Source organism: Toxorhynchites rutilus, chromosome 3 (assembly GCF_029784135.1).
Source record: "Toxorhynchites rutilus septentrionalis strain SRP chromosome 3, ASM2978413v1, whole genome shotgun sequence".
Classification (NCBI taxonomy): domain Eukaryota; kingdom Metazoa; phylum Arthropoda; class Insecta; order Diptera; family Culicidae; genus Toxorhynchites; species Toxorhynchites rutilus.
The window spans coordinates 38,007,761-38,030,352 of NC_073746.1; the positions used below are offsets into that span (position 1 = coordinate 38,007,761).

A 22,592-nucleotide genomic window follows, 5' to 3' on the forward strand; every position below is an offset into this window, starting at 1 on the left:
CTAAAAATAGGAAACACAAATTATTTTTATGCAGTAAATTATATGATCATAATTTTCTAACATACCGAAGTCCTCCACTATAGACGGGGGTATTTCGAGTATTGATGAGATTTCCTCCTTCATCTTGCGTTCACAATTTCTAGCTAACAATTCCTGCATTCTTCGCCATTCCGTAGAATATGGTCGTCTTGTCTGAGAGTAGATTCTGCGGTGTATCACATTCCGCTACAAGTCCTTTATCTAGCACCAACACACGATCGGAGTCCATAATGGTATTGAGGCGATGAGCAATAGTGAGAATTGTGCAGTCAGCAAACTCAGTGCGGATTGTTTTCTGTGGGAAACAAATATGAATAATTGAATTACTGTTAGATGATATACTGTGACAAACCTGAATCAAATCATCCGTCTCCAAATCTACAGCCGCCGTGGCTTCATCTAAGATGAGCACTTTAGTTTTTCTGAGAATCGCTCTCGCCAGACAAATTAGCTGCCTCTGACCGACTGAAAGATTCTCTCCGTTCTCCGCAATCTCATGATCCAAACCTGCCTGCAGGCCTTTGACGAAGCTTTTCAAATGGGACAGCTCCAACGCCTGCCAAACCTGGTCATCTGTGTAGCTTTTGAAGGGATCAATGTTCAACCGAAGATTGCCAGAAAATAGCACCGGATCTTGAGGAATGATTGTCAGTCGACTTCGCAGCTGATGCAAACCGATCTGCGAGATATCCAATCCATCGATCGTTATCGATCCGCCTGCCGATTCCACAATCCTGAACAAACCTAGAGTCAAACTAGATTTCCCCGCTCCCGTGCGTCCCACGATTCCAATTTTCTCTCCTCCCTTGACATTTAACGAAATACCTCTAATCACTAAATCTAGCCCTTCGCGATAACGAATTTTATAATCGTTGAAATTGACCTTTCCTTCCACCGGCCAAGCCTTATCCACCGTTCCTTTCTCCCATTCGGCTTCTCTGGGTAACACGGTGTATTCATCCAGCCGCTCGACCGCCACTATATTCGTTTCTACCTCAGCCGTCATCCGTACGAGGAAGTTTAGCACCGCCGAAATCTGCAGGGCGTAGGTAATCGACAGTCCAACCATTGCGGCTCCAATCGAATCTCTACTGATCATGGCGAAGAGAGCGGCGAAAAAGACAACCAGTGCTCCCACTGTTTCCAACCGTATTGCTAGCCAACGATTCGCAATGATGCTAGGATAGGACATAAGCTGGTTGTAGTCGACTCGCTTCTCCGATTCTTGCGTAAAGCGATCCTGCTGGCCGTAGGCTCGAATGGTGGACTGTCCGGTGATACTCTCGCCAAAGTGTGAGTAGATTGGGCTTCGCGTAACGGATTCCAATCTTTTAAGCTGTCGAGACGTTGCGATGTAGAACTTTTGTACGGCATAATAGATAACAAGAAACACGGGGACAACGGCGAGGAAGATAGGGGTTGAGATGGCGATCACGATGAAGACACCGACAACGTTCACGAACATCAACAGCCACATTCGGATTGACTGCGGAAGTGTGTTATCCGCCACGTCGACATCCTTCGAGAATCGATTCATAATCCTACCCTGCGGGGTGGTGTCGAAGAACGACATTGGCATGCGGAGTGTGCTCTCCAACAGGTTGTTGTGGAGGGTGTTTGCTGCCTTCAAGCAACCAATAGCCAATGTAATGGATGCTATCAGCAGAGATATTGACTGTACTCCGCCCAGGCCTCCATAGATACCGAGATACATATCACGAGTAGCTGAATCGGTTGCGGCGGATGGATCTTCAGACCAATCTGTCAGCCATATATTGCTGTAGATGGCGCTAGCCTGATTGAGTATAGTGAAGAGAACGGACCAGAATGCGAGGTTCCACCCGATCGCTCTAAAATATTTCATGTAGACAGCAAAGTCGACCGACCCTGTTGCAGACTGCTCTTTTTCGATGAGAGTTGTCCCCTTAACTGGAACTGGTTGTATGTGTTGGCTGTTTCGTGACTCCTGTCGGCTCATCTTTTTCCTGTTTCTTGCACTGCCGTTGCTACCACCGGATTTGTTCGAGCGAATTGACATCGCACGCTTCAAAATGTTACGGGAGACCTCGTCATCCAGAGCTTCCTGTATCATTTTTATTTCCTCATCTTCATCATCCAAGTTCTGAATGTGTTGGGTTAGGAATTCTGCAAACGCACCTTTTTGATCCAGCAACTGCTGATAGGATCCACTTTCGGAAATTTCCCCATCTTTAATGACAAGGATTTCGCCCACATGGGGAAGGAAAGATATTCCATGCGTTACCAGCAGTCGTGATCGGCCAACTAGGAGCCCTTGAGGACCCACAACCTTCTCGAAAATGTGTTTCCCAACGTGCGCATCAACGGCACTCAGTGGATCATCAAAAAGATAGATATCAGCATCCGCATAAACTGCTCTTGCCAGCGCAACTCGTTGCTTTTGACCTCCGGATAAGTTTATACCTTTTTCACCGATCTCCGTCAGATCTCCACCCGGCAACATCTCTAGATCTGGCTTCAGTGCGCAGCACTCCAACACCTTGTCGTACTTCCGCTCATCGAATTGCTTTCCGAAGAGTATGTTATCTCTGAGTGTAGCATTTTGGATCCACGCTTGTTGCGGAACGAACGCGATCTTCCCATCCGTATTGACCGAACCCCTGATCTTCTCCATCTCCCCAAGAAGAGCCGATATCAGGGAGCTTTTCCCCGTTCCAACGCTACCGACGACAGCTACCAGTTGACCCTTCCTCAAAGTCAGGTTGATGTTTTTCAAAGTCGCCGCTTCATCTCCCCAGGAGAATGTTCCATCCCTAATGGCGACTGCATTCTCGCTTTTCTCATGGGTCACATTGTTTGGGTCCATCTCCTCGCTATTCATGAACTTGTTAATACGTACGACAGATACCCAAGCCTGCATTGCAAAGGTTATCATCATTGGAAACATTGCTAGTGGGAAGCGTAGAATGTTGAACAGTGCTAGCGATACGAAGGCTGTCTGCGGATCCAACACGTTGTTCTCGTCGATCAACACGTATACGGTGAACGATGCCAGAGTGACCAGGAACGGAGCCAGACTCCAAACGAAGAATGTAGCCGCCCCATAGTAAGCCATCACCCTCAAGATACTAATCTCATCGCTACGAACTTCTACAATATCTCGCTGGAAGCTAGGTTCCCAGGCGTACAACTTCAGCACCTTGATGCCACTTAAAATTTCGTTCATCTTTTTCACTCTTTCATCTTTAATCTTCATTTGTTCCACTTGAAGGTCTTTCATTTTGTTGGCGATGACGCCGGTCACGGGAATCAGAATTACCATCACTCCCAAGCCAGCGAAAACTGCCGGACCAAGGATTTCGTACAACAGGTAGATGCAGAGAGCAATGATGATCGGTGCTGACCACAGAATGTGCAGATAGGATGTTAATTCGAAGAATCGCTGGGCGTCGACCGCCATCAGGTTCACGATCTCACCCACTGTAGTGTCTTTTTTAGCGAAACTTGAAATACGCAGTGCTTTTCGGTAGATCGCACTAACCAGACCGGTTCTAATGCGGAAGCCTACCAGGAATGTCTTCCGGAAGTATTGCCCGTTGAACAGGGCGATCAGGAAGGAGGTCAGAAAGAGAGCAAATGTGATAATCATACCCTTCCAGAAGGGTCCATTGGTGGCGATGACCATCATGAGTTCCCTGAAATAGATAACCCAATTCAATGTATTCATCTGACTTAGTCTGCATTCAATCATCATTTACCTCATCAGATAGGGTGACGCAAACTGTAGTCCCGAGATGGCAAGTTGCAGCAAACCTGCAAACCAGAATGGTCCTCCATAGGCCTTCACCATTGCGGGCAGAGTTGATCCATTCGTTGCAGCGTGAGGTTTGTATGAGCACTTTGTTTTGCCCGCTTTCTTATCCGCAGCCATTTGTTTATGTCTTCCTTTCTCGACGCTCTCGTTCCAATACTTATCGAAGGGTGGGATCAGCTCGCGGGATGTATCCTCCGGGTTAAGATCGTACATGTCATTGTCGGTAAGTGGTTTGCGGAAACCTCTCCACGTGAACGAATCGAAGTATAGGTAGAGAAGTCTCACCACAAAGCTTGATCTGAGCTCAGGGTTAGGATTTTTCTGCTTGGGAAAATCACTGTAGCGGGGGGCTTGATCCGGTATAACCTCCATCAACAACATCAAGCAGATGAGGGCATACTGAAGGGTGTAGTTTACGAACTGATACTCTGCGAACACGATCGTTTCGCTGGATTCAATGTCACCGGTCCGCTCCGAATGTAGATTGGCCTCTGTTCTCATCTGGATGATGCCGAAAAACATTTTCAGAAACCAAAAGATGAATATCGTTCCCGAACTCTGAATACCGAACTTCCGGAAAAAGTAGTACAGGATGATGGCGATGATCTGGAACAGAATATCTGGATTTGATTCACTCAATACGACAGATGTAAAAGTTTAACCCACATAGGCAATGGCATTGAAAATTGCCACCAAAATTTGCACGTCGAAAACATCCTCCTGATGGCGATAGCTAACGACCATTCCTAGTTCAATCCAGCTTAGGATCATCAGCGCGAGACAGATGATTTTTTTCGATACGTTGTACCAATTCCAAGGGATGTCCCGGTAGCGACTGGAAGCTATCCGGAATACTTCGTATATTGTGAACACATACAGGAAGAAGCATGGAACCCATTGGAGGATCGTTCGCTGGAAGCAGAAGGTCAGATCGGGATTTTCGATTCGCCATGTCAAAGCGTCGTCCTGTGGGAATGCAAGAGAGTATGATTTGTTATTATCTGATATACATACTGGGTGTTTTTCGAGGTTTTCGAAATTCTGTGTATTATTCAAGTTTGAATACGCAGATAAAAGATGTTATTTGTCATGATTTGTCATTTGTCATTTGGTTTCATTCGTGTGCGGCTCGCAAGAAGTTCGATCTTTGATTGCTTTTTGCAGCAATGATGATCATATGTCAGTGACGATTGTAACTACAAGAAAAAGTTAAACGGTATTAAATAGTATCATCTTTGTGACCATTTAATGACTTTTTGACGCAAACATCATATTTGGATAACAGTAAATGGGAACTTTGATGAGTAAAAAACATTTCAAAGTCTGTTTTACGATGACTCAATGGGAATAGCTTTTAGTCATAATTTTATTTGATTTTATTTACACATTACTTCTTTCTCCAATGTGTTCGCTTACCAATATCAAATTTGATTCACAAAAGTGTAGCTATTACTGTGATTCTAGATAATGGATTTTGTTATTTCATCCGTTTATCTCTTACAAGTTCTGACACATTCTGTTTTGACGTAGGACTATGTTATTCGGGAATAGTGTGAGTTCAAATTGAAAAAAAAAACAGAAAATCGGTCGCATCGAGAAAATTGTCCAATTTCGAGTGCTTATTGCTTAGTCATTTACTGAAGGATTTACGAGGTGTTTGCATCAATTGATTTGGGGACGCCTTAACAATTTATTACAATGAAGAAAATAATATATTTAATGATACTAATTATTGAGTAAATGGTAAATGTGAAGCATTATTTAAACAAAAATTCCGCACTCTGATTGGTCGATTGGTACAAGCAATCGGTGCTCTCCCAGTTGCTCATCCAATATGAATATGGGATTGTGCAATGAAATATACATTTGGTTCGATTTTCGCTGTGCTAAATTCCACGTTTTGAACCCCAATTGCAGTTTCGCTATCTACAAGAAGTAAGCGACGGTTAATTGCACTCTTGTACAATAATTACAAACGCCGTGCTTGGCGATGTCCATTGTTTTTTTTTCAGTCTGCAATCGATCGCGTTCGTGTGCAGATCGGAACAATATACCTTTAAAAACCGCCCTTTTCAAGGCTACCGAGTAGCGATTGAGGAATCGCTCAACCGGTATCGATCACGATATGGTAGTGGTGGTATCATCTGGCAAGCCATTTGGTGATCTGGCAAGCCATTTTAACGTGTTTCGCGTCCTGCAGAAATGGAAATAGAACATATGCCGAAATTACAGTGGTTATGAGCAGTGTTCCCGTGGCCGAGTGGTTAGCGTCATAACTAACATGCCGGGTGTTCGGGTTCGATTCCCGTTCTGGTCGGGGGAATTTTTCGTCAAAGAAATTTCCTCCGACTTGCACTGTGATCACGCGTATTCTAGAGCTTGCCACTCAGAATGCATTCAAGGCGTGTTATTTGGCATAGAAATCTCAACTAAGTACTAATAAAAATGACGCAAGTAATACTACGTTGAGACGGCGAAGTTCCTCTAGGAACGTTAGAGCCATTGAAGAAGAAGAAGATGAGCAGTGTTGCCACATGTACAGATTTATCTGGAAAGGTACAGATTTTTTCGTTTTTTTTATACAGATTCAGTACGGTACAGATTTCTGGTGTTTTTTCCTGAAATACAGAAAGGAATTGACCATGCAAATGAGGAAGAGATTCAGTTTCGTTGATTGGACCCTCGAGGCAATGTTAAATCCTAGAAACTTTTCCAAATTTTTGGGACTTTTCAAGATTTACGAGATTTACATGAGTTGGAGAACGAACATCATGCCCCAAAAGTCAAATTTCTCCGTGATGAAATCACTGTTGCAGAAAACACACATGTGCATGACTCACTGCCTTTTTTCTTGAAAACGACGTAAAAGCATTCGCGGGGAGGCTCGAAGCTTTTAACAACTAATAGTAAGTGGTTTAATTTTAGCAAGAGTATGTATATGTACTATTCACTCACGAGACGCGACACGGAACTAGGATACAACACTTATTATCCTTATAAACATAAAAAAGGGTTAAAATTACCGGCATCCGATCATCAACTTAACTTGTTCGCGTGGAGAACATAATCCACCATAATGAAGCGCTCTCCAACAATACTGTGGTTCTGGTAGACGTTGAAAAAACCCTTGACATTGTCTGACATGACGGACTAATCTATAAGTTGATCCAAGTAAACATCCCGGGATATATCACGAGGATAGTAAGGGACTATCTCGTCGAGCAGACATTCCGAGTTGACCTTGTTGGTGCCTCTTTGGATGTAAAACCAATCATAGCCAGAGTTAGAGAAGGCAGCTTGTTGGAACCGATCCTGTGCTCCATCTTCACCAATGGTGCACCGCTGCTGTATTATGAGCTTCTTTCAAGCAACCAGTCGATGCATTCCCATAAGTATTGTTTAAAGTTGGTCAACTTAAATGCAGCGATCCAGAACCAAAGTCCATAATTAGTCAATGTGATAGGCGTGATAGGTGATAGGTAACGGTAAACTTCATGTCTTTTTGATCGCTCTACAAATTATTTTGGAATATGGCTAGGAAGCTCTATCCCATCAGTTGTACTAACCGGCACATTCAGATTTTTTAGGTTCAGATTTAGATCCCTGCACAATTCGCTCAATGGCAAAAACTTCGACTCTATGGGCAGCATAAAAAATACCATGAACAGTTTTTGATGTAAAAGCAAACATATTCTGAGAGGATAGAATTTTTGATTTATGTTACGGATGCGAAATGAATTTGTAGCAGTCTTTTTGGGATCAGCTCAAACTGAAATATTTTGTTTATTTACAATACATATTTTTTATACAATTAATTTGAATTTATCTTACTCACATTTAAAATTTTTACTCACAAAGTAGTTTCTTGTCAATAAACCTCGTGCTAACTTTTCTGCCTTCTATCCTTTGCTTTTCCGACTATACCTCTTATCATCCGCTTTTCCGATTATTCTTTTTTTACGTAGAACTATGTCTTTCATCAAGGGTGCCAAATCAGAAAACAGATCACGTTTTTATGAAAAAAATAACGTTAATAACTATTTTTGACGCGAACGGATTTTGGCGATTTACATACCAAACGAATCGGAAATTCCCTAAGATTTGTTTGATATGCTATACATTACAATCCTATAGTCTGTATATGGTTTAAATTGATGAAAATTGGAAGCATTCCCATTTCCTCATACATTTGTTATATCCGTTTGTGTGCTTTCCCAAACAGAGCTATCAATAACGAGCAACTTATCGACGAACAAGGAAGAGGAAATCGTAAGAGTGAAGTCTCCGTGAACAATGGAAAAGAAGAAGAACGAAGGGGAATATTAGCCTAGTGTATAAATAGTGGATCTCGCTGAAGCAAACTTTCATTCTTCGTGAGGAAATCGACTTCAGTCATTCCCAAGCCAATGTGCAACCAGTGCTCCCACTGTTTCACAACATCGTTGCTGGGCGAGCTGGACGGCGAGGGATCGAATACCTTTCTCAAGGAAATGCGGGTGGAGGAGTAATATGATGGATAAAATATAGTTTCCCAAGGACCTTTTTGAAGGTTAGAGACAAGTGAACGGAAAAGGTTAAAGTCTCAAGCAAGGAAGGAAGGCAAACTTTCAGTATCGTTCTGTATTCAAAGCAATTACTCACTCGTTGATGTCTCTGGCATTGCAATCATTGCATCAAACTGACGCCATTCCATTAAGGTTCTGATCTACACAATTGTGTGGGGAACCGTCAAGTTAGTCTATCGTCAGCTCACCAAGAAAATAAATGTTATGGAATTTTGTCAGTGATTTGTTTTCGCACGACGATAGGAAAACCTCTCCACAAAGGATGACAGCTAAGCTAATCTAGACTGGCAATATTAACAGAAAGGGCTCCTGTTGAGAAGAGCGCAAAACGGAGATAAGTGTGTGTGTATATTTAGTTGCTTCAAGCCATCGATATACCGATATTTGCCTGCATACGTGCGTGCTTCATAGCCCATACGTAAAAATAGTGCATCTTCGCTACGCTGAAACCCCATTGGCCCTGTAACGATGCAACAATCGCCTAATTTGTTTATGCTATGATTGACAATTGTTTTGTGTTGCAAATTATGAGGTCGTAATGATAAATATAAACAAGGAGGGGAGATAGCGGAAGGGAAATATTTACGCTAGGGTATTAGTAATGAATCTCTGTTAAGTCAAATATTCAGCCTTTTTCCAAGCAGTTAACATTGTTTGTTTTCTGTCATCAATGCATTGTACCGACGTTATGGTGAAGCAGGTATTAAGGTTGTGCACCAATGAATTATTTGTTATTAATTTATTCGAGCTCGCGTGCCAGTCGCAAACTGCTTTCATCTAGGATTGCATTTGCGCAAATCTTGATCATAATGAAGCAGTGCTACTCTTTTCGAGGTTGTTGAGATTAGCAGATAGAGTTTATTTCGTTTATTTAGTCACCAATGAAGTAAATACCCTTCTGGAATTTTGTATGTGATTTGGCTTCGCTTGCCGGTAGCAAAACTTTCTCCACTAAAGATGACAGCTGCGCTTATCTCGAGCATGTATTGTTCTGCGAGCACAAGAATAAAATCAAATGATTCAAATGATTCTACAATAAAAAAAAAACATTTCAGGGCGACCAAACCGGTAGAATGGTTATTTTAAAATTTTCGTATCATTATAAAGTAATATCCACAGTTATAAACAAGCGACTTAAATTAAACCACGGCGTAGTTCTTCGTCAACAATGCGGTCATGTCTTGAACACAACCTCCTATAATTTTTTCTTTCCTCCAATTTTTTTTTTGATTTTGAATGAATATTCACCTGAAATTCAATACAAATCTTCAATTTTATATACTTTTTATTCCTGCAGCTTCTCAATTATTTTCCAGAACAAACAAACATTTTTTCTGTCTGTTTTCTGACGGTTTGTTTTCATTTCCGCTACTGAAAACCACTTTTTTCATTATTTTGTTTAGCCATGTTGACAAGTTATGTGAAAACTGGCAAATGATTCTGGAACAAAATTGTGCATTTAACTGTTTATAAAAATGATGCTCTTGTTTTTCCAAAAACGAACTTTTCGGACAACCCAATATGACCTCTCCTGATTTTTTTTCCTGATTCTTATTTTCATTCCTCCTGATTTTTGATAACTATGGTCGCAAGCAGAGATGCCAACCTTCCTGATTTTTCAGGATTTTCCAGACTTTTTGACACGTTCCCTGATATCCTGACAAACACTCAATTTTCCCTGATTTTTCTGAAATGATCCTGATTTTTCCTGATTTTGTTTTTTTTTTTACTTTTTTTTATTAAATTCGTTTATTTTTACCGGCTCAGTTACACGAGTTTGAAGGAGTCGAATTCTTAAATATATTTTTAAAACTATATATAAACAATTTTCTTAGTTCTATGGTTAGTAAGGTGGTAAATCGATTACTCGCGGTGGACTCGAGTTTAGGAGGTACTTTTTTATTTAATTAGAATGAAAATTATCCGTAATAAATATACGATGTTTTCCTGGTTGGAGATGAGAATTTTCATAATAGTCTACAAAAAAAAGCTCTCCAGCCCGCACATGTATAATGTTTAATCATTTTATGTTTATTATCTAGATATTCCGAAGCGACTCGCTCTATTCAAGATACTCTGTCGACATTTATTAAAGCTTGGAGTTAGCTCAAAAGAAAGATACTCTCTCAGATTAGCACACCTAAAACCAGTTTCAAATAGTTATATTTTGAATGAAAATAATTACTTGTTGTTTTTTTGAATACTTACAAAACGTAGTCCCAGTGCTTACTTTAAAACTTTGTCTATACATTTCCTGATATTCCATGAAAACTCATTATCATTAGCATACTCTTTCGAAATCGATCTCGAAGCTGAACTTATTCATAGTTTTCGAAGCTCCATTATGAGCTTCTACTATCAAAAAGTCAATAAATTCCCACAACTACTGCTCGCAACAAACTAACGGAACTTCCAGGATTAGTCAATGTGGTAGCCGTCGTGTTCCAACAGAGCAACGCCAAACTTCATGTCTCTCTGACAACACGACAATTTATTTTGGAGTCTGGCTGGAATATGATATCCCACCAGCTAAACTAACTCGATATTGTACCTTCAGATTATCACAAGATAGGGTCCCTGTGAAATTATCTCTAGCACACGAACATAATATCGAAGAAGCATAAAAATATCCTTCATTTATATATAAAACAGTTTTCGACGAGAATGTAAATATATTCTGGGAGGATAACATTTTTAGGCTGTGTGAAAAAAGATGGCGAAAGGTCGTGGAACCAAACTGTGCTCGTAAATTTGAATAAATGTGATCTGCCTATAAAATGATGCCATTGTGTTTCCAAAAATCGGTTCGAACTTTCCGGGCAACACAATATGAGCTATCCTGATTTTCTCCTGATTTTTATTTTCACCATCCCTGATTTTTCAAAATACAAGAATAAATCACCTAACAAGCGGAATGCATCTCCTCTTCCAGACACACTAAATGCAACCACATGCGATTCTACATCTGTACCATCACCCCCATTACAAAACTGTGTGCTTTGATTCAGTTAGGGGAACTGGAAGGAATGTGGTTACCCTAAGGAACATGCCCATTTCCTGTGTCCACATACCACTAAAATTCCCGTTCTTCGAACAATATTGTAGCTCAACTTATTGTAGTTCGAGATAGTAAGCGGTTTTAATTATGAAAATTGGAAATAGTACATTTTTCATTTTTAGAAAAAAGGTTGAAAATCGAACATTTTTTTAGTGAGGAGGTAAAGTGGGGGCAAAGTGGTCACTCGCACATATCACGCTAGAAGAGCATATTTTTCCTGGATCAAAACCACAAAACCCTTTAGGAGCAGAAGGTGATAAGGTATATCAGCTTTTGAAAACAGAACATTGCCAGTAGTAAAGGGTGTGTCACATCAAATTGCATCACGGAAAAAACGCTGTAGAAATTCGCCCGGTAGACCGATCCTTTTGAAAATTTTAGACAGTAAAATAAAAACTATTAAACAACTTTTGGCATTTTCTTTTTATTCATACTTCGAGCCCAAGCCCGTATGCTCGCACCTTCCTCTTTACCCCGTCCATAAGGTTCTGTACAACGTCAGGTTGTAGTTTTTTTTGAACAGAAATCCATTTTCTCTTGAAGTCCGCCTCCGATTTGACAACTTTTGGGTTCTTCCGGAGGGCCTGTTTCATAATCGCCCAATATTTCTCTATTGGGCGAAGCTCCGGCGCGTTAGCCGGGTTCATTTCCTTTGGCACGAAGGTGACCCCGTTGGCTTCGTACCACTCCAACACGTCCTTCGAATAGTGGCACGAAGCGAGATCCGGCCAGAAGATGGTCGGGCCCTCGTGCTGCTTCAATAGTGGTAGTAAGCGCTTCTGTAGGCACTCCTTAAGGTAAACCTGCCCGTTTACCGTGCCGGTCATCACGAAGGGGGCGCTCCGCTTTCCGCACGAGCAGATCGCTTGCCACACCATGTACTTTTTGGCAAACTTGGATAGTTTCTGCTTGCGAATCTCCTCCGTAACGCTGAATTTGTCCTCTGCAGAGAAGAACAACAGGCCCGGCAGCTGACGAAAGTCCGCTTTGACGTAGGTTTCGTCGTCCATTACCAGGCAATGCGGCTTCGTCAGCATTTCGGTGTACAGCTTCCGGGCTTGCGTCTTCCCCACCATGTTTTGCCTTTCGTCGCGGTTAGGAGCCTTCTGAACCTTGTATGTACGCAGGCCCTCCCGCTGCTTGGTCCGCTGGACGAATGAACTTGACAAATTCAGCTTATTGGCGACATCCCGGACCGAACTTCTCGGATCACGTCCAAACTGCTTAACTACGCGCTTGTGATCTTTTTCACTGACGGAGCATCCATTTCTGCCGTTCTTCACCTTCCGGTCGATGGTTAGGTTCTCGAAGTATCGTTTTAGTACTCTGCTGACCGTGGATTGGACGATTCCCAGCATCTTACCGATGTCCCGATGTGACAACTCCGGATTCTCGAAATGAGTGCGCAGGATTAATTCATGACGCTCTTTTTCGTTCGACGACATTTTTCCAAATTTACGAAAAATTGACAGTGAAGCATGGCCAACGTGATCTATACACTCTTATCTGATTATAAGCGAAAGCTGAAGATATAATTCCTAAAAATTAAATTTCTACAGCGTTTTTTCCGTGATGCAATTTGATGTGACACACCCTTTAATCCTCCACTGACCAATTTGCCCCCCAAACAACGAAATGCGAAATATGCGAAATACGAAATACTGTTCACCTCTCCTAGAATATGTGAACAGTCATCCAAACTGTTTGATTTGTCGCAAATATCAGGTCAAATAAACTAAATTTCACTAGAAATTCCTTAAATTCGGAACACACAAAACTGCGGCCGAATGGTTACCGAGAGAGCGTCACAATTTAGAATGTCCCGAAAATGTCAAGAACGGGCGGAGACAAGCCAAGTAATCCGAATTAGCGCGGCTTGCGCCAAGGGAATATTTTTTTTTACGGAACGTGCGGACGTCAAAGTGTTAAGAAATGATTGGAAATATTGCATGTTGCGTTTTTTAAAGAAACACGCATCAGGAAAGGTATATGGCCAACAACGTGCAAGTCGCACCCAAAAAAACCCTTCAAACTCGTCGGAGCTTCGCCTAATTGAAACAAAATGTTGGTAAATCGTTAAGCGGAACCTGATGAAAACACAAAAAAACAGTTATAAATGAGAAACAGTTCAAAGCGAATTGGCGATCGGCGTTCAGCATCAAATTTTAAAATGGAATTAACTGCAAAAACGCACCTTTCATTATTTAATTTTTTTTCTTGAAATTATGTTACAGTTTACGTCTAATGTGTACCGAATTTGGACGTGGAAACTCTGCTCAACTCTGATTTGTTACTAACTATATTATGTTTCTAGTAATGAAAGACATGAAGATAATCAAGTTTCAAAGAGTTTCGTCCTGAATAGATTCAAAAGTATGGAGACGATGAATTATATTAGCATTACTCGATCGATACATGTTCGTATCGAACGTTCGAAATATAACCTTTTGTTACCTTTGATAGGAAAAGCGTTAATGCATTATAGCATATTTTCGACATTATTGACGAAAAAAGAAATTAAAAGAGTCAATAAAAAGGAAGAAATTAGAAATACTGATTGAAAAGTATTAATTGAAAAGATTTTTATTGAACGTCATTGCACTATTGGCGCAATTCGTAATTGCGTAAGGAAATTTCTAACTTTGGCCTTTACTTACCCAAAAAGGACCTCCACAAAATTCCTCGAAGGTCATAGAGAATATTGGCTCTTTAACACGTTCTTTTTAAAAATAACACACTTTTCGACGTAAACTCGCTGCACAATCTGGTCAACGTTTAGTCACACTTTTGGAAAACAAAATCATTGATTTTATAAATCACCATGCGTTCATTCTTCACTTGGGAATTCACCAGCTGATTCACAGTTCAATCCATCGATTTAGATTACTATCGAGTCACGATATCTTGTTGTTTGATAACACCTACCCGATAAGTAGCGTCTACTTGAAATCACATCCAAAAATTCAATGATTTTTCGCACCACACAAACGACGATAGCGTTCCGTTCCGAACGAGTTCGATTTTGTTCGGTTGTTTTCAATTGACTGGTGTGATCCAGTGGTTGACCCATGGGTTATAATACACTTGCCGCATGGTGAGATATGGGTATCAATGATATGCAGATACAGTTTTCATGTGTTTGATAAGATAGTAGAATAACAATTCCAGCGGCCTCGAACTCACTCATTTGAACGTGGGATGTTTATTTGCTTCGATCTTAGTTACGTTTTGGATGAGACGGTGATGTTTTGGTTTCATTTCGTAAACATATAACTTCATCGAAATTGCTGAAACCTATTTCTGCCAAGATTCAATCCATCGTCCTTATGAGCACTATAGGCATCCCTAAATGATTTACTTCTGTGAACACTCTGTAGCGTCACTAGCTAGAAATTTGATAAGTGTTACTATACGTAGTAAGTGGCGGCTGATAATTGCTGAATCCCTGACCATGACGGTGTTCGACGATTGATAAGCGTCTTAAGTCAAACCGAACGTGATGCGCAGGTGAATTCATTTTGTCATCATGATGATGCAGCAGTTATTGAGTGACAAAAATCATGAGTCGGCATGCTTTCATTGAGGTGATTAGTCAGAGAGTCAAATTTATGGAAATTTCAATAGTAGATGCTTTGGTTTTGCGTTTCAGATTTTCATCCACTAAAAATATTCGATATATTCGATCGCTTGCAGCTATAGAGAAACGAAAAGTTACTTAAAACGCTGGCTCAATCATCCAGCTATGATGAGTTATGGGGTGCGAATTGTCCGTGAACGTGAATTCAAGAAATAAAATAACTTTTAAAATTTCTTTTCTCGAAGAAACGAAATGCGAAGGTTAAAGATTACTGACGGGTTGCTTGCACATTGTAATTCCATAGGCCGTTCCGGAATTTGTTCTGGCTTCCACATTATCCGATCACTGGTGCACACAACATAGTGTTTATGCATAGTTTTTATGCTTGTCATGCTTGACAATTTTTTTTTTCGAGATGACAGTAGATCTCGACGTTTCATGCAAGATAAGACATTTGGCATCAAATTTTTTTTTCGTAAACCCTGATTTCTTTTACTTTCCCCTTGGGTGATTTTTCGATTTTCAAAAAACTCAAACTTTGACCACTTTGCGCCACTCTCCCTTAAGTCCGATTGAGCTGAAATTTTACATAGGGTGTTTTTTCGAGATGGTGAACATTTTTAATGGGGTAACTTTTTGAAATCCGAGATGACCGTTTTGATTGGCACCCTAATGTAGCCCCTATTCCGGTGCGACTCGTGTTGTATTCTTCCATTAATTTTCTAAGAAACATAAGTAGAATCCATCTGTGATCTTTTCAGAATACTAGTTCATGCTGTGTAGAAAGATCGATATTGTCAATTCCTGCAAAGACGAGAGATCCCGCAACGCTGAAAGATCACCTATTCAAAGACCATATGAGGGCCTTAGAATGCAAGGGGTGTAAGTGACTTGATCGATTTCTCTTCATCAACTTGTTCTTTAGTTCATAACTCAACTGCAAAAAAGTTCCAATTTAAGTTCACTATGGAATCCGATAGATGTGGTTCTGACCTATCTTCCACATTGTCAAATACAACTGGGAATGTATTTGCAGCTAAGTTATGACCAGAAGAGAGAGTCGATGTAGAGAAATCGATCAAATCACTTACACCCCTTTCATTCTAAGCCCCTCATATATCGTAAAGCCCGTCAAACATCACTGATTTATGGAACAGCTTTAGTCTCGATCTGTTGAGCTGAACGTTGAGAGACTCCAAGTGATAGAGGAAATTGTGTTTCTTTTGAGGAAATTATTATGATTGATTAATACCCCCTCAAGTGGGTTTCTAACATATGTAAATTCCGCATCCGTGATGTAGTCACCGTCGTTTGACCTTTCTATACTTCATGGAACTTGATCTCAATAATTTCCGGTACTGGTGTAATTCCGAATGGGGGACGTGTCCAATGATAACGGTCAAACGGGGTCCAGAAAGTTGTTGTCGAAGGGTAAAACGATCAAAATTTGGTTAACTTAAATTTGACGTATTTCCTTTGAATGTTTATCAAAAAAAAAACCAAACACCCCTCAATTTGTAGGTGTGCGCGCTTAGAATGTTTCCTGTATTTTGGTTTTGCTGTTTGCTCTGTTCTGAAGAACTGTTCTCAACATAGTGTCCAACCGAGAGGAGCAACGCTTGAAAATTCCAACTTTCTCGCACGTGAAGTCAGCAAAATCAAACTTTAAGTAGCTTTTGAAACAAAAGTTTTATACGGCAACAGAAAGGGTGGCAGTCATCTTTGAGATCATCAAACTACAAAAATTTATAAAAACATGCTTTCCCTCAACAAAACACGGCTGGTAAGCAGTTCTCATCAAAAGGAGTGGTTATTGGGTGTTAGTGACTTTCCGATCGATCATTAAATTTTCGCGAAATCGTGTATCGCTTCCGGGTTAGAAGTGACGTCAAAATACAATACGTTGCAAGCTGGATTGGAAGGAGGTATTTTTCAGAGTAGTGTTCTTCGATGAAACTGAAGGAGAATCCGAAGATTCGTTCCACTGCGGTTGTTCTCAAGGCAAATACCTAAACACTGAGAGATACTGAACAACTATTACTATCCAAATATTAAAAAGTTCAGTGTTGCAGTATCGCTCTAGACAGCGAGCAATCACTATTACACATTAATGCTTAGGCTAAGAGTTAATTTGAAAGTTTTATTGCTTCGCTTCATTTAGAATGGTTTGCGCCGCTCAGTGCAAGCTTATAGTTTGCTTACATAACTTCTACACTGAAATCTGAGTAAGAAGTAACATACAGAAGTAACAATGAACTATTAAGTCCTACATCTCTCCGGTTATGTCCACGAGATTACCCACCCGTCAGTTTTAATTTTGACGTTTGCTTCTTCAGTACAGCATGGAAGCAACGATTAACATTGCCTTCTATCCACAATGTCAGGATGCTAAATCCAGCAAAACAGAACGGGTTTGTCGTGTTTGCTGTGCCGCATGTTAAACCATGTTTTTAGGAACTTTTGTAGTTTGATGGTCTCAAAGATGACTACCACCTCTGTTGCCGTGTACAACTCTTGTTTCGGAAGGTACTCGAAGTTCGATTTTGCGGACTTCGCGTGTTCGATTTTCGATTTTTTCGATTTTGCGGACTTCGCGTGTGAGAAGCTTGACTAGAGATGGGCGAGCGCTCACGAGCCGCTCATTTGAGCCGGTTCGTCAAAACGAGCGTACGATCCACGGTTCTTTACAAATGAACCGCGGTTCAAAAAAGAGCCGCGGTTCAAAACAGAGCCTCTTTTTGGAATTGTCTCGGCTTATAAAGAGTCTCGGTTAAAAAAAAAGCTGCGGTTCAAAAACGAGCCGCTTTTTGAAAGAGTCTCGGCTCAAAAAGAGCCGCTTTTTGAAAGAATCTCGGCTCAAAAAGGGCCGCGGTTCAAAAAAGAGCCGCTCACTGAAATTAACCGTTTTGCCACCCCTAGTTTGGACACTATGTTGAGAACAGTTTTTAAAAACAGAGCAAACAACCAAATAAAAGAGGACACATTCTAAAGTCTGCTTCATTTAATATTGGAACACAAACAATTGCGTGTAGTTCAGTCATTTATTAACGAATTCATAATTTGTTTTTCATACAAATGTAGCATTTTCTTTACTCTTTCATAAAAAAAAATTAAAAAAATTATTCATTGCTGTTTCGAAGAAATTCTCGTACTTTTCCCGTAATACGGCACATTAGGCGGCGCACACCCTTTTCGTCCACCGTTTTGGCGATTTGATTCCACCAGTTCTTCATTTGAGTCATGTTCCTAACAAGTTTTCCCTTTGCTTTAAGCCTCCGCTTCGTGATTGCCCAGTATTTCTCTATCGGCCGGAACTGGGGGCAGTTTGGGGGGTTGAGGTCCTTCGGTATTACGCTGACCCCGTTCGTTGCGTACCATTCCATAACCGTTTTGCTGTAATGGCAGCTTGCGAGGTCCGGCCAAAACATTACTGGACGGTCGTGGGCACGAATAAACGGCAGAATCCGTTTCTGTAGGCACTCTTTTTTGTAGACTTCTGATGTCATTGTCTTGTCAGTGAGAAAGACTTTGGTTTTCTGTCCACAACTGCATATCCCCTGCCAAATCATGTACTTGCGGGCGAATTTATCCGCAAACATGAACTTAAATTTTGCAGGTACATCCCCCCGAGCCGTCGCCAAATAAAATTTTTGACCTGGGATTTGCCCAAAGTCCGCCTTCACGTAGGTCTCATCGTCCATCAGAATACATCCGTCGAACTTGGTCAGCACTTGGTCGTACAGTTTTCGAGCACGGATTCTGGCCACATTGTTCTGCTTCAGCGTCCGATTTGGCTGTTTGCTGGCTCGGAATGACCTTATTCCTTCCCGGAGACGAATTCGTCGCACCGTACTGTGAGCGGCCTGGAACTTATTGGCCAAATCGCGGTCTGAAAGAGTGGGATTCCTCTTGACGGCCTTGATGACTTTCCCACGCAGTTTCCGGTCGACAGTTCCACTCTGACGCTTCGAATGCGGCTTCCGAGCCGTCGTCAATGTTTCCTTGTACTGCTTGATAACACGTCATACGGTATTTCTGGGCATTTTAAGCTGTTTAGCTAGCTTAGATGCCGACAACAATGGATTTTCAAGAAAACTGTGCACAATTTTATCTCTCCGTTCGGCTTCCATGGCGGTTGTTTACAAAATGCTATCGTTTGGTGTTATGACATAAATACATGGTGAAAGGTAATGAATTTCCCAATACGTGGGTGAAAAAAGTTTCCAAATCCGTCCACTAGGAGCGCCACAATGAGCAAAAGAATTTGTTCCATTATTAAATGAAGCAGACTTTAAGCGCGCATATCTACAAAATGAGGGGTGTTCTAGTTTTTTTTGATACACACTCAAATGAAATACGTCAAATTTAAGTTGACCAAATTTTGATCGTTTTAACCTTCGACAACAATTTTTTGGACACCGTTCGACCATTATCATTGAACACGTCTCCAATTCGGAATTGCACCAATACCGGAATTGCTCGAGATCAAGTTGCATGAAGTATAGTGTTAAACGATGGTTAGTACATCGCGAATACGTAAATTGCATATGTAAGATAAAAATATGTAAATTGCATATGTACTTGAGGGGTCATCAACCAACCATAACAATTTCCCCGAGAAATTCTTCTATCACTTGGAGTCTCTCAGCTTTAAGCTCAACAAATCGAGACTGAAGCTGTGCCATAAATCAGTGATATTTTACGGGCTCTGGGGGATTTCTCGTCTTGGTAGGAACTCACAATATCGATCTTTCGACACAACATGAACTGGTCGGTGTTAAGTCAGACCGGACAATGTGTCCTTTTTAATGATTTCGAGAAAAAAGAGCTTGAAGATTAGAGCTATAAGAGATTTCGTGGAGCGTTCAAAACGATTTCGATACGTCAATTCTGCTGTACGCGTGATTTTCCAGATCTGATAAATGTGATATGTAGCTTACGAAATGCTTGACCTCATGCAATCAATAACTCGAAATCATCAATTTTACGAATCGGACTTAACCATCTGACTTAACATCGACCATCCAATATTCCGAGGAGATAACAGATGGATTCTACACCCAAACTAGCGTTGCCAGAAAACATTTCATCTTCGGCAGAAAAAATGTCTTTTCGTGTCCTGAAGAATCAAATGAGCAAATAAAATCTGTCTTTTTTTAATTTTGACGTTTGCTTCTTCAGTTCAGCAAGGAAGTAACGATTGACAATTTTGACAAAATTGATAAGTGTGGCAAATTAAGTAACGAACTCGAATAAAGTGATCGGGGAACGTTGATCGGCTTCCAGGAAGCCTGGATCGAGGGGAAATCGGGAGCCGACTGGTTTCTCCTTGAAAAGTTTTAATTTTAATTCTTCACTTTTGAGACTTTCAGCGTCCGTGGCTGGTTCATCTCAAATTTCCTTCAAAAGTGATTCGAGAGGTTCTTCATCGAATTCAGAAGGGACGTGTTATCAAAGTTTCCTGTATTTTGGTTTTGCGTGTTATCAATGTCGCCATTTTTGAAGTTTGCAAGCCAGTTCCGTGACATCGCAAATATCCCGGGCTACTTCGGCAGCTTTATGACCTCGATGAAATGCAAAGTAGAACAGATGTCGAAAATGTTGATTATTGCCTCCGGGGTATTCCATATCCAAGCCTGAAAACTAATAAAAAATTGAATAACTCGAAAATACAATCAACATAGTTTTGTAGAGCAGAAAGAATTATATTGAATGAATACTTTCTCGTTGCCAAACAGTAAATAAATCATTGTTTATCCCATTTATTTATTTAAGGCTCATTAGCATTTTAGATGTAACAGAGCCGAATTTTAATCGTGTACATGTCACATGGTTATCATATCTATAATTAGCACATTACACAGTTGTCATTCGCCAGTATTCCTTCTATACCATTACATATGGTACATTCACACAGTAGCCATTTAGGCGTAAGAGTTATTCATTCTGTTCTTCCATTATCCGGTTGGACCACCGGACAGCGGAGACAGTTGATTGATCATTGTTGAGTTATTTATAGAACAGCAGCCCGATGTGTCTTGCAAAGCAGAGCAGTTGTATGGATGAATCGATCTTATTTCGACCGTGGATCGATCTCCATCGCTGATGATTGTTGCGTGGACGTAGTTATTCTGTAACAACACAAAGATGGTCAATGAGGGCCCTGAGTTTTGAACTCACGATCGATCGCTTACTAAGCGAACGCGCAACCAATGTGGCTACGGAGACCCCCTTAATAAATCATTGTAAAATAGAAGAAATCTAAACACTTATTCCCCTACCCAATGTAAACATCGAATCGCAACGACAGACAGAATACGACCGCCGAATTACGATTCAGGAAGCTGTACAGGAAGCAGAAGTTTCACCCCGCAAACACCGCAAAGGTGGCAAACATCTGAAAGTACAAGTGTCCAAGACACTATCACATTGTTGACCACTCAATAATTTTATTCAACTCCCTTGTTCATTGCTTCGGATATCTTTTTGCAGCTCGCATAGAAAATCATAAGTCATTCTCTTGGTGAGCTGGACGACGAGGGCCCAGTTTGATGTGGCGCTAAATCTTATGATGACATATGCTTTGCAATGTCATCAGTTTGATGTGTTGATTGCACATCACCAGAGACAGCAGCGGGTAAGATATTTGCTCGCGTCCGCAGCCGAAGCCCTTATGATGACGCAAAACAGGCAGAACATGAGATCCGCTATATCGGCTTGGCATGGAATGGCTGGTATAGCATATAAAATAAATTACAGGTAAACTTCGATATAACGAACATTTCACTTTCAAAATTGTACGTTGTATCGAATTGTACGTTATATCGAGGGTACGTTATATCGAAGTTTCCCTGTATAGAGAATTTTCGATTCGATTGGTATACCAAATTGTATAAAAATCCGTTCGCAGCGGAAGTAGTTATTAACGTTTGTATGGTTTCATCAAAACGTGACCTGTTTTCTGATTAAGCAGCCTTAGTGAAACAAGTGGTCCTACGTCAAAACACAAACTTTATAAATGTTTAACATCTTCATTATTTTCTAAAGTTTGTCATCTTTGAAATGAATGCAACCGAATTTTTCTAAGTAGTGTACTGTTTTGAGTTAAAGTCAGTTTAGGGCGAACAATTTGGGCTCAAGAAAAGTTCAGTAACCCAATGAGCTAGTCTTTTTTTAATATCATATTTGCGAAGAATTCGGATTATAGTCGCATAGATCTAGTCTAGTCGCAAAGGAATATTGAACGAAGACTGATAACATGTTAACATTGAAAAATCATAACTCAAAAACGAAAAACAACGAAAACAATAAAATACGAGTAGAAGCTTTGAACAGACCGAAGGGCTTTAATAAAAACGAGGATATGACTAATAACGATGACTAGCATCACAGTTTCTAGCTAATAATTCCTGCATTCTTTGCCATTCCATAAAATAGACTATTCTTGTCTGTTAAAAGATTTTGCGGAGTATCACATTCCGCTACAAGCCCTTTATCCAGCACCAACACTCGATCATAATCCAGAATGGTATTGAGGCGATGAGCAATAGTGAGAATTGT

At 40.7% G+C, this 22,592-nt stretch overlaps 1 protein-coding gene across 4 annotated transcripts in view; it reads right to left on the reverse strand.

Annotated features, from left to right (window-relative positions):
• LOC129775694 (multidrug resistance-associated protein 1-like) overlaps positions 1 to 22,592 on the reverse strand; it is a 71,952-nt gene that overhangs the window by 137 nt on the left and 49,223 nt on the right. For 2 of the 4 annotated variants that reach the window (XM_055780711.1, XM_055780714.1), the window contains 3 exons: positions 4,499 to 4,798; positions 3,777 to 4,438; positions 66 to 3,713 (listed from right to left, as the gene is read on the reverse strand). In XM_055780711.1, coding sequence (XP_055636686.1) covers positions 140 to 3,713; positions 3,777 to 4,438; positions 4,499 to 4,798 — 4,536 coding nt within the window. In that variant the 3' untranslated portion in view covers positions 66 to 139. Of the gene's footprint in view, positions 1 to 65; positions 3,714 to 3,776; positions 4,439 to 4,498; positions 4,799 to 14,112; positions 14,486 to 22,592 lie in introns of those variants that run through there. The other 2 variants (XM_055780712.1, XM_055780713.1) reach the window with 2 other exon arrangements.